Source organism: Schistocerca cancellata, chromosome 2 (assembly GCF_023864275.1).
Source record: "Schistocerca cancellata isolate TAMUIC-IGC-003103 chromosome 2, iqSchCanc2.1, whole genome shotgun sequence".
Classification (NCBI taxonomy): domain Eukaryota; kingdom Metazoa; phylum Arthropoda; class Insecta; order Orthoptera; family Acrididae; genus Schistocerca; species Schistocerca cancellata.
Genome location: NC_064627.1, coordinates 930467761 through 930480558, shown reverse-complemented (window position 1 = coordinate 930480558; position 12798 = coordinate 930467761). Strand labels below are relative to the sequence as shown.

Sequence of the window (12798 nt, the reverse complement as noted above, 5' to 3'; positions counted from 1 at the left end):
GCATGTCGCCTAACCCGTGTCTGGCCATCCTGATTTAGGTCTTCTGTGATTTCCCTAAATCGCTTCAGGCAAATGCTGGGATGGTTCCTTTGAAAGGGTACAATCAATTTCCTTCCCCATCCTTCCCTAATCCGATGGGATCGATGTCCTCGCTATTTGATTCCCTCCCCCAAATCAACCAGCCATGTTGTCTCTTTCTGCGTGGTAGATTGTATTGTCCACACATGACCCTTGGGCTGTCACATATGAACTGACAAGCAAGTCACAATGTACTCAAAGAACACAAAGCACACTTTAAGCAAACAAAGCAACATCGTACGCAGCAGCTACGGAGGTTGAATGGCACAAGCATGTAACAGTATGGCAACTTTTCAAACTACGATATGTCATAAATGACTCACACTAGAATCCTGCAATCGACACCACTGACATTCTAATTTATCGTACTTATAGTGTGTTAATGTCAGCAGGCATTGTTCTATTTTTTTTTTAAAAAGTGTGTGTGTGTGCACAAAAAATACACTTTCTAAGTAGTGTTACAATCTGTTTATTGCCACTGATTACCAATCCATTCTCTGAAAACAGCGCTTCAATAGCACTTTCCATTTCCACAGTATTTGTGGTGCAAGTTTTAAGTGGTTCGCTGTGTATATAGAAATATCTGGGCTGCAGTATCTTAGCATGCCACTAGATGAGCTGAAACAAAATGGCACAACCCACCAATAAAATTAAGTATGTTGTAATTAGTTTTCGCTAGCAGAGGGAAGAAGTAATTTAGATTGCCTGAGCAGAGCTGCAACATTTCCGCTGTCACCAAAAATTAATTACAACAACATAGTCTACATTATCAATAAACTAAACCATTTTTTATTTTGATTCCTCAAATGGTGTGCTAAGATACTGTGGCACTGGTTTCAGTGTGTACCAGGTCTGCAGATATGTACCTGCAAATAAACAAAAAATAGTTCTGCTACTGTTTTTGGAAGTGAAGATTAAAGCTTTATGGTTACCACTTGTGATAGGTGTGACTATTACGTTAGCAACATTTTAATGGAGCAGATAATGACTCCCACAATACTTAATGATAATATTCATGAGTTATTTGCACTAGAACCCTACAACTAACACCGTTGTTATTTATACCACCAGTTTAAAAAAAAGTTTTGTCTATAAGGAAGAAATAAAACAGATTAGAGAAACATTTTACATGCCTTTCAACAATACTTGAAATCCTGTACAGCAAATTTTTGAGACTGAAAAATTGTCAACTCATTTATGACTTTAACTTAGATAATAGAAATATGTCAAATCCAAACAACAACAGACCACATGGTCTACATAATCCAGCACATGAATATCCTCTACCACTCTTAAGATTCTAAGTTGCATATTGAACTTTAAACTCCGTGCTGTACATGATTTTGAACATCATTCAGAGGCAAGTCAAATGTTTTTAGCTTATAATCTCTTTCATTTCTTGCTTTTAGCAATTGGTTTTGTAAAACATTTGTGTTTCTTTTTTCCAATTTTATTTTCAAGTTTTGTTCAGAGAGCATGAAATGTAATATTTTTAAATATTGGTCAATATTCTATAATTATTATCATGTATAGATCAAGTAAAAGCAGAGAAGTTCAAATTTATGCTGTTATTTTATGTTTATTTTGTATTCTAACTTGAAAGAAAGAAATCCACAATTTATCACATAATGGGAATTAGAATTATGTTAACCTTTTCAGCTCTAGAGATGGTTGATCTTTGTGCTCATTGTTGTCATCATCAAAGGGCAGTGTAGGTGTAGGAAGTCCTTCCATTCTAAAGTGTTGTTCTGTGTCAAATGGTTGAAGACCTCTCAAATGCACATACTTTTTGACAACGTCTTGTGAGATGCAGCCACAGAACAGTCAGTCTCTGTTAGTATCCTCAAAAATGAAAAAAAAGGGTCAAGAACAAAGTCTGCTCAAAATTACATATACTGAACCACTGATGAACATTCATCTGGCCAAGTAGACTACACCTGAAGGCAAAGTAAGCCCATGTGACGTGTGAGCAGTAGTCTCCCAGCTCAGTATCAAAGGAAGCTGAAGTCATAGGATTTTTGTGTTGAATTTGTGATCATAACTAACAGCTATTGGTTGAATATCACAAAGGTGTTTATCATTAGTTGAAATGTCGAGAGGATTGTCTAAGCGAATGACAACTTCCAGGAGTTGCTGACCTTCGTGAAACTGAACTAGATACGTCCAGCGAATGTCAAAAATTTTGGTGATCTGCAATTGTTGCGCGCTTCTGGTGGTACTTGAGACAGTGTGTAGTAATCAGCATGAGAATTAACAGTGCTGTTGATACCTTTAAACTGTGAAGAAGCATTAACAGCTGCTGTGGAAACAATTGTCATCTGTAGAGTTGCGAAAACACTGAGACGTTAGAGAAGTTTGGAAAACTGTTTTCCCAGCATCCCTGTTCTTGTAATGTCCTGAATTTAGTGTTTGGTTTGAAGGAAGCTATTTTGACAGTTTTCCACACAAGTGCAACATTTTATGTACAAAATGGCCTGGCTTTGAAGAGAGTGAGTTTTTGACGCTTCACTTACATAGCTAGCAGCAGCTGTTAAGAAATATTTCAATTTCTCCTCAAATAACTAACTAAATTTTTCTCAGTTACTCTGGTTTTTCAAACAATTAAATCTTTTTTTGCAAAATTGCACCTCACACTAGTCAATTTGATATCCTATTTGTCCAGTTCCACCCCTTCAGTTGGTTATGAACATTCAGACAGGAATCCATAGTGAAAGCTACGTTTGACCATGAAATTTCGGATAAAAATCCATTATGTAGTTTATAAGAGAGTGTAATTTATAGACATTGTGCAATTTAAGAAACATACAGGTAGCCCTGTTGAAGATCTTTTCCATTATTGTTTGAATCTTGCTGTAATTTAACTTCGAAACTATCTATGTGTGGTTACATTATCTCAGAACATTGCAGTCATATTACAGCTAATTTTTGAAGTTAAAAACTGACAAACATTATTTATGTTCTACAATATTATTTATTTTATATTTTGTTGTGAACTGGCATCATCAGACAATTCAAGACCATTAAACAGACAGTTTAAATGTCAGCAAGAGCTTCTAACCGTAAACTTACTGTTACTTTCAAAGATAGTGTGATGATTTAAGATTATGCACCTATTTAGTTCTAAGTTGTCTGATGGTGGGATAAAAAGTTACAACAAAATATAAAGTAAATGTTATTGTGAAACATTAATATTGTGTGGTTTTTAATAGATCTGCCTTTTTTCAAGTTCGGACTGAATATTGCACATTTTTTTGAAATGTTTATGGTTGTAGTTCTAAGTGAATTACTTTGTGTGTAAAAGGAAAAATCTGACAAGAATTGCTAGATAAGACACGTTAGTGTGTCATTAAATATATTAGAGGTATGAGCAACAAAAACAGTAATAGAATTATGTGTAATGAGTGTCATTACAGACTGCTTTTAACAGTATAATTTCTGCTGATACGAAATTTGCTATCTGTATGCTGGTTGACGAGTCATTTTGGTATACAAGAATAAAGTGAAAAGTTCTCGATCTGGCACAGAGAGAGCATTGATATCAATGACTTCGTTTGTACATGTTGATCAATAATGTTATGTACCTAACAGGTTCATTTGGGTGGCTTAATGTGGTCATATGGTGTGTTTCATTCAAATGGAGAAACTGAAATACCCTGCTGTCATAAAATTCTTCGTGTTGTTTTGTAAATCAACTTTGGATGTCACCCATGGAGATTCACCCAGAGTGAAAGATTTAAAAGGCCTCTGCTATTTTGTTTTTAACAGTTATGAAATGGGTGGCTGAAATAAAATGAAACTGCACTTCTTTTGAAGATGAACCATTTGATGGATGTCCCAAAACTGCAACCACATGAGAAACAGTAACATGACAGAGAACGATTGGCATCTAAAGGCGTACAAAGTAGCTGATTGATAAGCTTATCAGAATAAGAAGTATGATATATTTCAAATGAAATATGGAACTGAACAAATAAAGTACAACATGGTTTTCGCACTTTTAAAAAGAATCTGACTTACGTTGTATGCTGACCTGTTGTTGCAGATACAGTTTAGGTGTACGCACAGTGCCAGAAATGCAACACCATGGGAGTAGATGGAAGCTGGTTGCTGTGCACGAAAGATGACAGTGTATCATCCACTTTACTTGTTATGACGATTTTTTTTTTTCCAGGATGCAAAAAGTTCTGCTTCATTGAATATGTAACAAAGAGTTAGATAACTGCAAATACTTGGTAGGTTCTTGACAAACTGAATAAAGAGAGAATTTGAAGAGGCTTGAAATGCAAAAGGAAAAAATCCTCTTTTTATCAGGGCAACACTCTATTTACATTGGTAGATAGGATAGATTGCCACTTACGTTATAGAGAAGGTATTGAGTCATAGACAGGTGCAGTGAAAAAGACACTAGGTCACCATCTCAGGGTTCTAGAACTTGATTTCCCAAAAACTTCTCATGTTTCATACCAGACCTTCTTGACCAGTGTTTTATTATTGTAGAGTAGTAATAAAGAGGGAGTGAGGTTTGTTTCATCCATATATATCTTATTTCTCTTGTGTGTGCTAGTCCTTATGTTCATTGTATCATACGTATAGTACTGCCAGCAAAATTAAGAGGCAATTAAAAGTTGGTAGAATTTTCTCATGTTATAGCAGTTCATTGGTAGACTATAGTGAGCCAGTATGAGATGTGGTTTGAGATTGACAGTTGCAAATTTATGGTTTTGTTTTTATTGTTCTTTTTAATCAGTTCTGTTCCTGTTTGCTGGTTGCTAAACACCTTGTAATACCTAATTTAGAATTCAACCAGTATCTCAGTATCCCGGCTGTGTGTATGTGAAAAGTGTTATGTCGTGTAGTATTACTACACACCATGCATATCTTGCAACTAGTCATTAGTAGTAAGCAGCTAGTAAATGGTTTCACTGAATAATCCATTATTGTGGCTTTCCAATGAAGAACTGAATGGCAACAGTGTACAATTCATAAATGGACCTGGTGGTCTAGTGGTAAAGTGTGTGTCTGAAAACTGAAAAGTCATGGGTTTGAATCCTGGTCAGACCACAGATTTTTTTTCAGTCTACCTTTAACTTAGTCTTCACCACATGAGAATGTGAAGAGTCACATCAAATGAATTTGCTTAGGATTCTACATTAAACCATAGATCCTTTTTCTCTTGTAGGATAATTGGGTTAGGTTAGGAAATGCAAGTTGCCAAAGTGAATTTAATTGAATAAATTAGTAAGGAAGCTGCTACTTTGAAAAAACTCCTGCTTCCACAGTTTTACTACAAATCTTTCATTTATTTACTGTCAACAGCTAAATATTTTCCTTGATGACATTGGCATTTCTCAAAGAAAATGTTTTTCTTATCAGTCAGTACTGATTACGATATACAGTATATTATTATTATTATTATTATTATTATTATTTGATATTCAGCTTTATATCAAACATTACCACTTGCCTTGTGGCTAACAGAACCTTCATTCCCTGATTGTATATATTCAGATATTTTTGTAAAAAGAGTGACTAATGAGGTATGTTTGCATGTCATCTACGAGACACAATTCTGTAATTTAACTACAAGGAAGAATAAAATTAGAAAGTTAGTGTTGATACCACAGAAAGAGTATTACATACCAATTTTAATTTCACTTGGTCACACTTTTAAAAATGGTGTTTTCACTCCTTGATTTAGAAATTTATAACATTTCGGGTTTCTAGCTTATGAATCTTTTTTTTCCCCTCAGTGATTTGTGCTTCTTCATGAAAAAGTTATGCATGTTACATTTGGACATTTACAATGTAAATTTTTATGGGAGTCATCAAGGAGCCATTACGTATCACTGTTAATTTGGTTGGATATTTGTCGATACCAGACATTGATTCATCAATGCTTAACATCACACTAAGAGGGAGCATGGAAACAGCCATTTATGTATACTTAGAACAGTTTATAATAATAAAGGAACAAGATACAAGTATATTATAAAATGAAGTGTACAGCAGGGCTAACTAAACTGAAGCTAGAGAATTTGAGGATTTAAGTATGTGGATTGTTTCTTTTTCCTTTATTTGAGAAAAGATGGAGAGATGAGACAGTCATTGTCACATGATCCTATCTGAGGAACCAGGAACTGTAAGAGTATAAACTGGAATATTGCTATTAATCGAACCACTTTTTGTGGTAAGTAATGCAATTTTGCTATTTGTTATTCGTTTTGACATGAGAAAAAGGTAACTATATGAAGGCAGAAACTGTTGCAAAAAGAAGAAACAGAAGCACCGATGAAAAATGGGATTAAAATAACGAAGTACGTTATTATGAAAATCTGCAAGATGGTTAGAATGTTCGTTTACAACCCGAGAGTTTGGTTTAATGTCTATCTACCAGTGGAGAAGTATCAAATAATATGATAAAGGGTGACATGGGTACAACGATGGAGTGTTCGGACTTTGGTAGTTGAGTCAACGAAGGAAAATTAGTAGAAAAAATCATGTAATTGCAGATTTTTGTACAGTGTTAAGAGGGTGTGTCATGAACAACATACTATAAATGCTCACCAGTGGGATGTGAGAGTGGAGGTGGGGCAAAATTTGAACATCAATTAATGTTTTTCTTGAGTAACTCATAAACTGTGGCAGTACCAAAAACGTTTTCCAGTAAAAAATTAAACTGTGTTAAATTCCCAGTAAAATCGTCCTAGTAATTTTTTCCCCCTCTAGGATTAATAGCTTCCATGTTTCAGGGGTGGGAATGGAGGGTAGAAGTGTGATTGGGAAGGGAGGTTGCCAGTTTGTGGTCACGCGCTTCCTTCCTTCATAGTTCTACAAACAGAAGATTGAGCATGTGATTCCCCACTCTATCTACCCCAATACGTGACAAGAAGCAACTACATGGTTCTTCACAAAGTTATACTGACTGTCCGCAGCATGTCATGTGAATCACTGACAATGCTGTATGCAGACATACCCAGGGCATGTTTACTTTCTACAAAGTGCACCAACACTACATGGAATACAGACATGAGTTACTAATAATACTAACACAAGAAACACATATGGACAGCATCTATGTAAATCTCTGCATAATATTCTGCCTAGCCGAGCAGTCTAAGGCGCTGCAGTCATGGACTGTGCAGGTGGTCCCAGCGGAGGTTCGAGTCCTCCCTCGGGCATGGGTGTGTGTGTTTGTCCTCAGGATAATTTAGGTTAAGTAGTTTGTAAGCTTAGGGACTGATGACCTTTGCAGTTAAGTCCCATAAGATTTCTCACACATTTGAACTTATTCTGCCCTGCTGAAGAGGAATTAGATTTGTGGTCGTTCTGTATGGCAGCTTTAGCATTCTTCTAAGAAAAGCAACTTCCGCTACTATGGCCCCTGCTTGCTGTTCAGTTTGCAGGCAAATTATCTACCTCCCCACTATTTAATGCCCAGTTCTCTTGTGCGAGTAGACAAATAACTTTGCTCAGCTTGCATTTATGTAGTGGAGTTATTTTCAGTTTGTTAAAGGAGTACTTATTTGAAGGTGTTAAGTAGACTTTTACGTAAAAGACATTCCTATAAACAGTGGATGAGAAGTGTATAACTCCTAAGTGTGATTGTGTCAGTGACCTTTGTAGTGTTGGTGCAAAAGATGTTGGATTGATAAATGTGACTCCTTGTTGCTGTCTGTCATGGACAGCATATTGCAAAGTCGTGTGATAGTGTTGTTGTCACTTTGTACTGAATTAATGAATGGCTAGAAAGTTACTCCAGTCGTCTGACTTTTGTGTTGCTGGTAAACTGCGAAAATCACTACCACTGAGGAAATGCTGGAACTTGTAGAGTGGGCTGCACTGAGTGGAACCACTTACCAGAGATCTGCTGTATATCTTCCAAAGTGGATTTGAATACAAGGTTTTTCAAAATGAATATACTAGTTATAAAGTGTTGTAGCATTTATTACATTCAACTTACAATTGTAAATAATACACCAAATGAAAGAGCAACTCAAATGGTTCTGTTTGCATACCTGTGGGAAGAATATGGAATGACAAAGTGTGACTGAAAAACATGTTGAACAAGTGTGAGTCTTTCACGCTTCGGCCCAAGAAATATCCCCACTGAAAGTTTATGGGTCTGTCTTTCTCTGTGATCAACTGTAACTGATGTTTCTTATCTTGATGTGCTACAGCTATGACCCGTGCCTCAATGGGGAGAAGCTCAACAACACATACATATTTGGGAGCAAGACGGTGCACCGCCTCACTAGCATAACTCAGTGTGTGACTGGGTAAATGACGTTGCATATGACCGTTGGATTGAATGCAAGGGGCCGGTTAACACAGCATTTTATGCATGACCTCCACACTCACACACGATCTGATGCGACCATGTGCATGTGCCTCCAATACCAGATGATCTATCTGGCTTTAGAAACAGTGTTATTGCAACAGTTACTCGTGGCACATTGTTCAGTTTCGAAACAACTCTCTTATCGACTCGATGTGTGATCTGTGTTCACACGGAATAATTGCAAGAAAAACTGTTTGTTTTTCCCTTTCATTTGGTGTATTATTTATAATTGTAAGGTGGATTAATATGTGCTACAAAGCCTTAAAACCCATATACTCCTTTTGAAACACCTTGAATGTCTAATGGATTGAGACAGTCTAAAAGAGTAATTTGCTGTAATAGATTGCTTGACTTGTGTTGAAATATCGAGACACTAGGAGACTTTCTCCTGTAGCAGAGGGAGATAATTTAAGCCTGTGAGCCTCATCAGATGTTGGGAGTTCAGGGTGACGCATTTGTTACCCTTCATGATGTGAAAAGTATTCCAGCCAGTGATAGTGGAGACAATGAAGTAAACACTGTTGAATACAATGAAATTTTCGCTCTACAGCAGAGTGTGCGCTGATGTGAAACTTCCTGGCAGATTAAAACTGTGTGCCGGACCGAGACTCAAACTCGGGACCTTTGCAAAGGTCCCGAGTTCGAGTCTCGGTCTGGCACACAGGTTTAATTTGCCAGGAAGTTTCACTATTGAGTACATATTGACAGCTTGTTTGACTTGGGCCCGGCTCTTTAGTGTGATAGATCAACAGCTCTAGCTGTTAAATTTTTTTATGTAATAGCTCACATAACTGCAAATAAGTACTCGTTTAATAAACTCCACTGTATGAACATGAGCTCTGTGGAGTTACACTTTCAAAGAGAAATGGACACAAAATTCAGGGAGGTACAGTCTGATGTAAACTGAAAAAGTGAGCCGTGCTCTCTTTTCCAGAAGAACGCTACAACTGCCCTATGGAATGACAAGAATAATTTCACTTCTAGAAGTGTAGAACAGTGTGCAGAGATTTATGTAGCTTCTGTCCATATGCGTTTCTTGCCGTAGTACTATTAGTAACTCACACCTGTATTCTATGTAGTGTTAATGCACCCAGTGGAAAATACACACCCCAGCATGTCTGTGCACTGCTTCAGCAGTGAAGGCACACTGTGGAGGGTTGATATGACTGTGAAACATCCTGCAGTTGCTCCTTGAGACATGGTGGTAGAAATAGTGAAGAATCACTTGCTCACTCCTCAGTTTGCAGACCTAAGATGGAGGGAAGTACCCACATTCTGGCGACCTACATTCCCTTGCGCTTCTACCGTCCACCCTCGTTTTCATCTATTTTTAATTCACTTCATTTAACAGTAAATAATAATTTTGTACCATTAAAACACTATTTTTAATAATAGGGGTTTTTTACATTCCCTGCAATGTGGAAACTGTTAATCCTAAAGAAAAATAATAAAACGTTCTTTTATTATTATTATTATTATTATTATTATTATTATTATTTTAGATAATTTAATGTAATTTTGTACTGCAAAATGTTTTCACTAGAAACGTGGTTTTAAAGCTATTTGAAAAAATGTTAAGAAGGACCTTTAAATGGGCCCCCAATCCCACTCTCGCACCCCACTGGTGGTGGTTTGTAGAATGTTGTTCATGACGGTCTCTCCTACCACTATATGGTACAAAAATTTTGTGACTGCACAATTTTTTCCTCTATTGACGTTGTTTGGATTTTGTTGGCTGGGCTATGAAATTTGAAAGTCTTTGAGGGCAAGAATTTTTAATGACTTATTTGATTTGACTGCCTTCAGACCAGTCTTTGTTAATGAAACAGTATACTAAACATAAAATTTTTAGCCAGGAATGGCAGCATCAGAAAGTCAAAAACATAATGAAGTTGAAAGACAGACAATTGTGTTGGACTCATACAGTTGGGCCAGTGTCAGCATACTGTATGCTAGATTTGTTAGAGGAATTTTTCCTCATCTTCATGAATTTTGAGAGATTGTTCCCCTCATATCTTCACAGGCACTTTGCACAGTAGGCTCATTTTCTGGATTTAAAGACACCAAAGTGACTAAATATCAGTAAGCTCTGCACCTGTATCATAATATGTTTGTACTCTATTTTTAATTGTATTTTGCAAAGTAAGTTTGCTATGTTTTAATTATGAGGAGCCTAATATTATATGCCTTTAGTCTAGCTTCTTGTAATCTTTGAGAACAGTGTTGTATATAATATATTATTTACTGGATTATGACTGTCAAGAGAGACTCTGGCAATATGTTGCTTATTTCACAGAAAAAGTAATTTTAAAAAGCTTAAAATATGGCACAGAATTTTTCTGCTTAATCATTATGACGCTTAAGACCTCAGGTAAATAAGTGCATATTTTAACCAAGTAATTATATTAATTGCAGGGTACTGGTGTGATCTCATCTGCACCACAGGTTCTCCGAACACTTAGTTTGCAAAGTCCAAAAACATCTGGGCAGAGTAAGTGCTGTTGTTGTATTATTTATGTTATTCTAAATTATTGAGTATCACAGTTTAAACTTCCCCTATAGATTTCTAATTCTATATAATCATATTAAAATAGTTTAGGCTTTAAGAACAAACTACTACTCCTTTTTGTGTTAAATATGACACAGTGTGTTTTCTTTAGCGCCTCAACTAGTTACTGATGTATTGTAAATCCATCATCTTGATTCTGGTCAGATAGAGATGTACTGCGAAAATAGTCATTGGATAAAAGATGTGACATATTATTATACAAATTAAAGTTCCTTGGTCACTTGTGTGGATACGTGAAGTTGGTAGTATGTGTCAAATTAAAGATCTCAATCAAGATAATTCTTTAACATTCACTGCATTGCTTATTTTGCTATCTGAAATTACCTGTCGTAGCACACTAAAGCTTCAATTTCCCATAGGTTTTTAATTCTTTCTGTCGGGCTCTGCAGAGTCTCTTCCACTATGCTGTAGGACAAATGCTGTAAGGCAAATGATTATAGCAGAGAATTTAGCTTTTACAAAACTTCAGAGCTGTTTATGAAATAGAATTCTTCTAATCTTTAGCAAAACATCCACACCTATTCAAGCTTTCCTTGTGGACAGGTCCGAAGCTCTTACTAACCACTGGCATTTTTCTGCTCCTTCCACACCACCCACAAGTTGCAGAGAAGTAAATTCCTACCAATGTGCACTCTTAAGTGCTAATCACATGCCATTGTGGGAGAGCCCCTGTGGAATCATTAAGGAATGGGGGAAAAGCATGTCGCACATGCAAGCTTTGTCTGTCCTTCGAATACACTCACGTAGTTCAATTACAGTGCACTGTCTGCAAAAGGCTCTTATCTAGTTTAAGTTCAGGTGCGGGTGTGGCAACTGACATGTCATACAGTCGGGTAGATTGTAGAATGTCTCTTTCAAGCGAAGTTGTTACAATATATTCATTGTAATAGAATATGATAAGTCTAAGAATTCAAAAAATTATTGCATTGTTGAAAATTCTCATGCCTTTCTCAAAAATACGTCAGTGTAGTTACCTATGTGGTAGGAACTTTTAGCTTTCTGTGGTGCAGTATTCTTTTGTAGACTTTACAACTCTATGAAATCCACTTTTTAGTAACCTAGCATTATACTGAACAAATAGTATTACTTAATAGCAGCAAACAAAATATCAAAGATGAAGAGCATATTGGACAAAATAATAAATAACGAAATTATTCTGTTTGAAAGATACATGATTGAAAGAGTGATAGTGTTGAAGTAATTTTTCTTTTATTGAAAATGGAAATGCTGTGTGGCTATGGCCTCCCGTTGGGTAGACTGTTCATCTGGTGCAAGTGTTGAGAGTTGACGACACTTCGGCGACTTGCGTGTTGGTGGGGATGGAAGGATGATGATAAGAACAACGCAACACCAGTCCCTGAGCGGAGAAAATCTCCAATCAGCCGGAAATCGAACTCGGGCCGTTAGGTATGACATTCCGTCGCACTGCCCACTCAGCTACCAGGGGCGGACTTTCTTTTATTGTAACATACTCTGCATTACCTTGCAACATTCTCGGAAAACATCGGAAACCTTTGTAAGTGTTCAGCATAGGATTACACGCACCGTTCCCAACAACTGTAACTTTTCTTATCAGTCTTATTTTACTTTACAGTTAGTCAAAAGATCTCACAGTGAAAAATGAGTGATTTAATGAAACAGAGGTAACATGTCTCTCTTAGGCCATCAATATATTGGTGCCTCTGTGGTCTCTAATCTTTCAAAAGGAGTGAACCCATGTTGTTGTAAAGGCATGACTGCGCAGTGTCTAAAATGTTGTGTTACCAAAATTGACTCATATGTTGTTTCCATCATGTACCCCAATGAATTTGTT

General features: G+C 36.6%; 1 protein-coding gene across 1 annotated transcript in view; it reads left to right on the top strand.

Annotated features, from left to right (window-relative positions):
- Nucleotides 1-12798, top strand: part of LOC126162888 (transcription factor Dp-1) — a 235072-nt gene that overhangs the window by 53618 nt on the left and 168656 nt on the right. The window contains exon 3 of the mRNA XM_049919688.1: nt 10832-10907. Within this exon, the coding sequence (XP_049775645.1) occupies nt 10832-10907 (76 nt within the window). The remainder of the gene's footprint in view (nt 1-10831; nt 10908-12798) is intronic.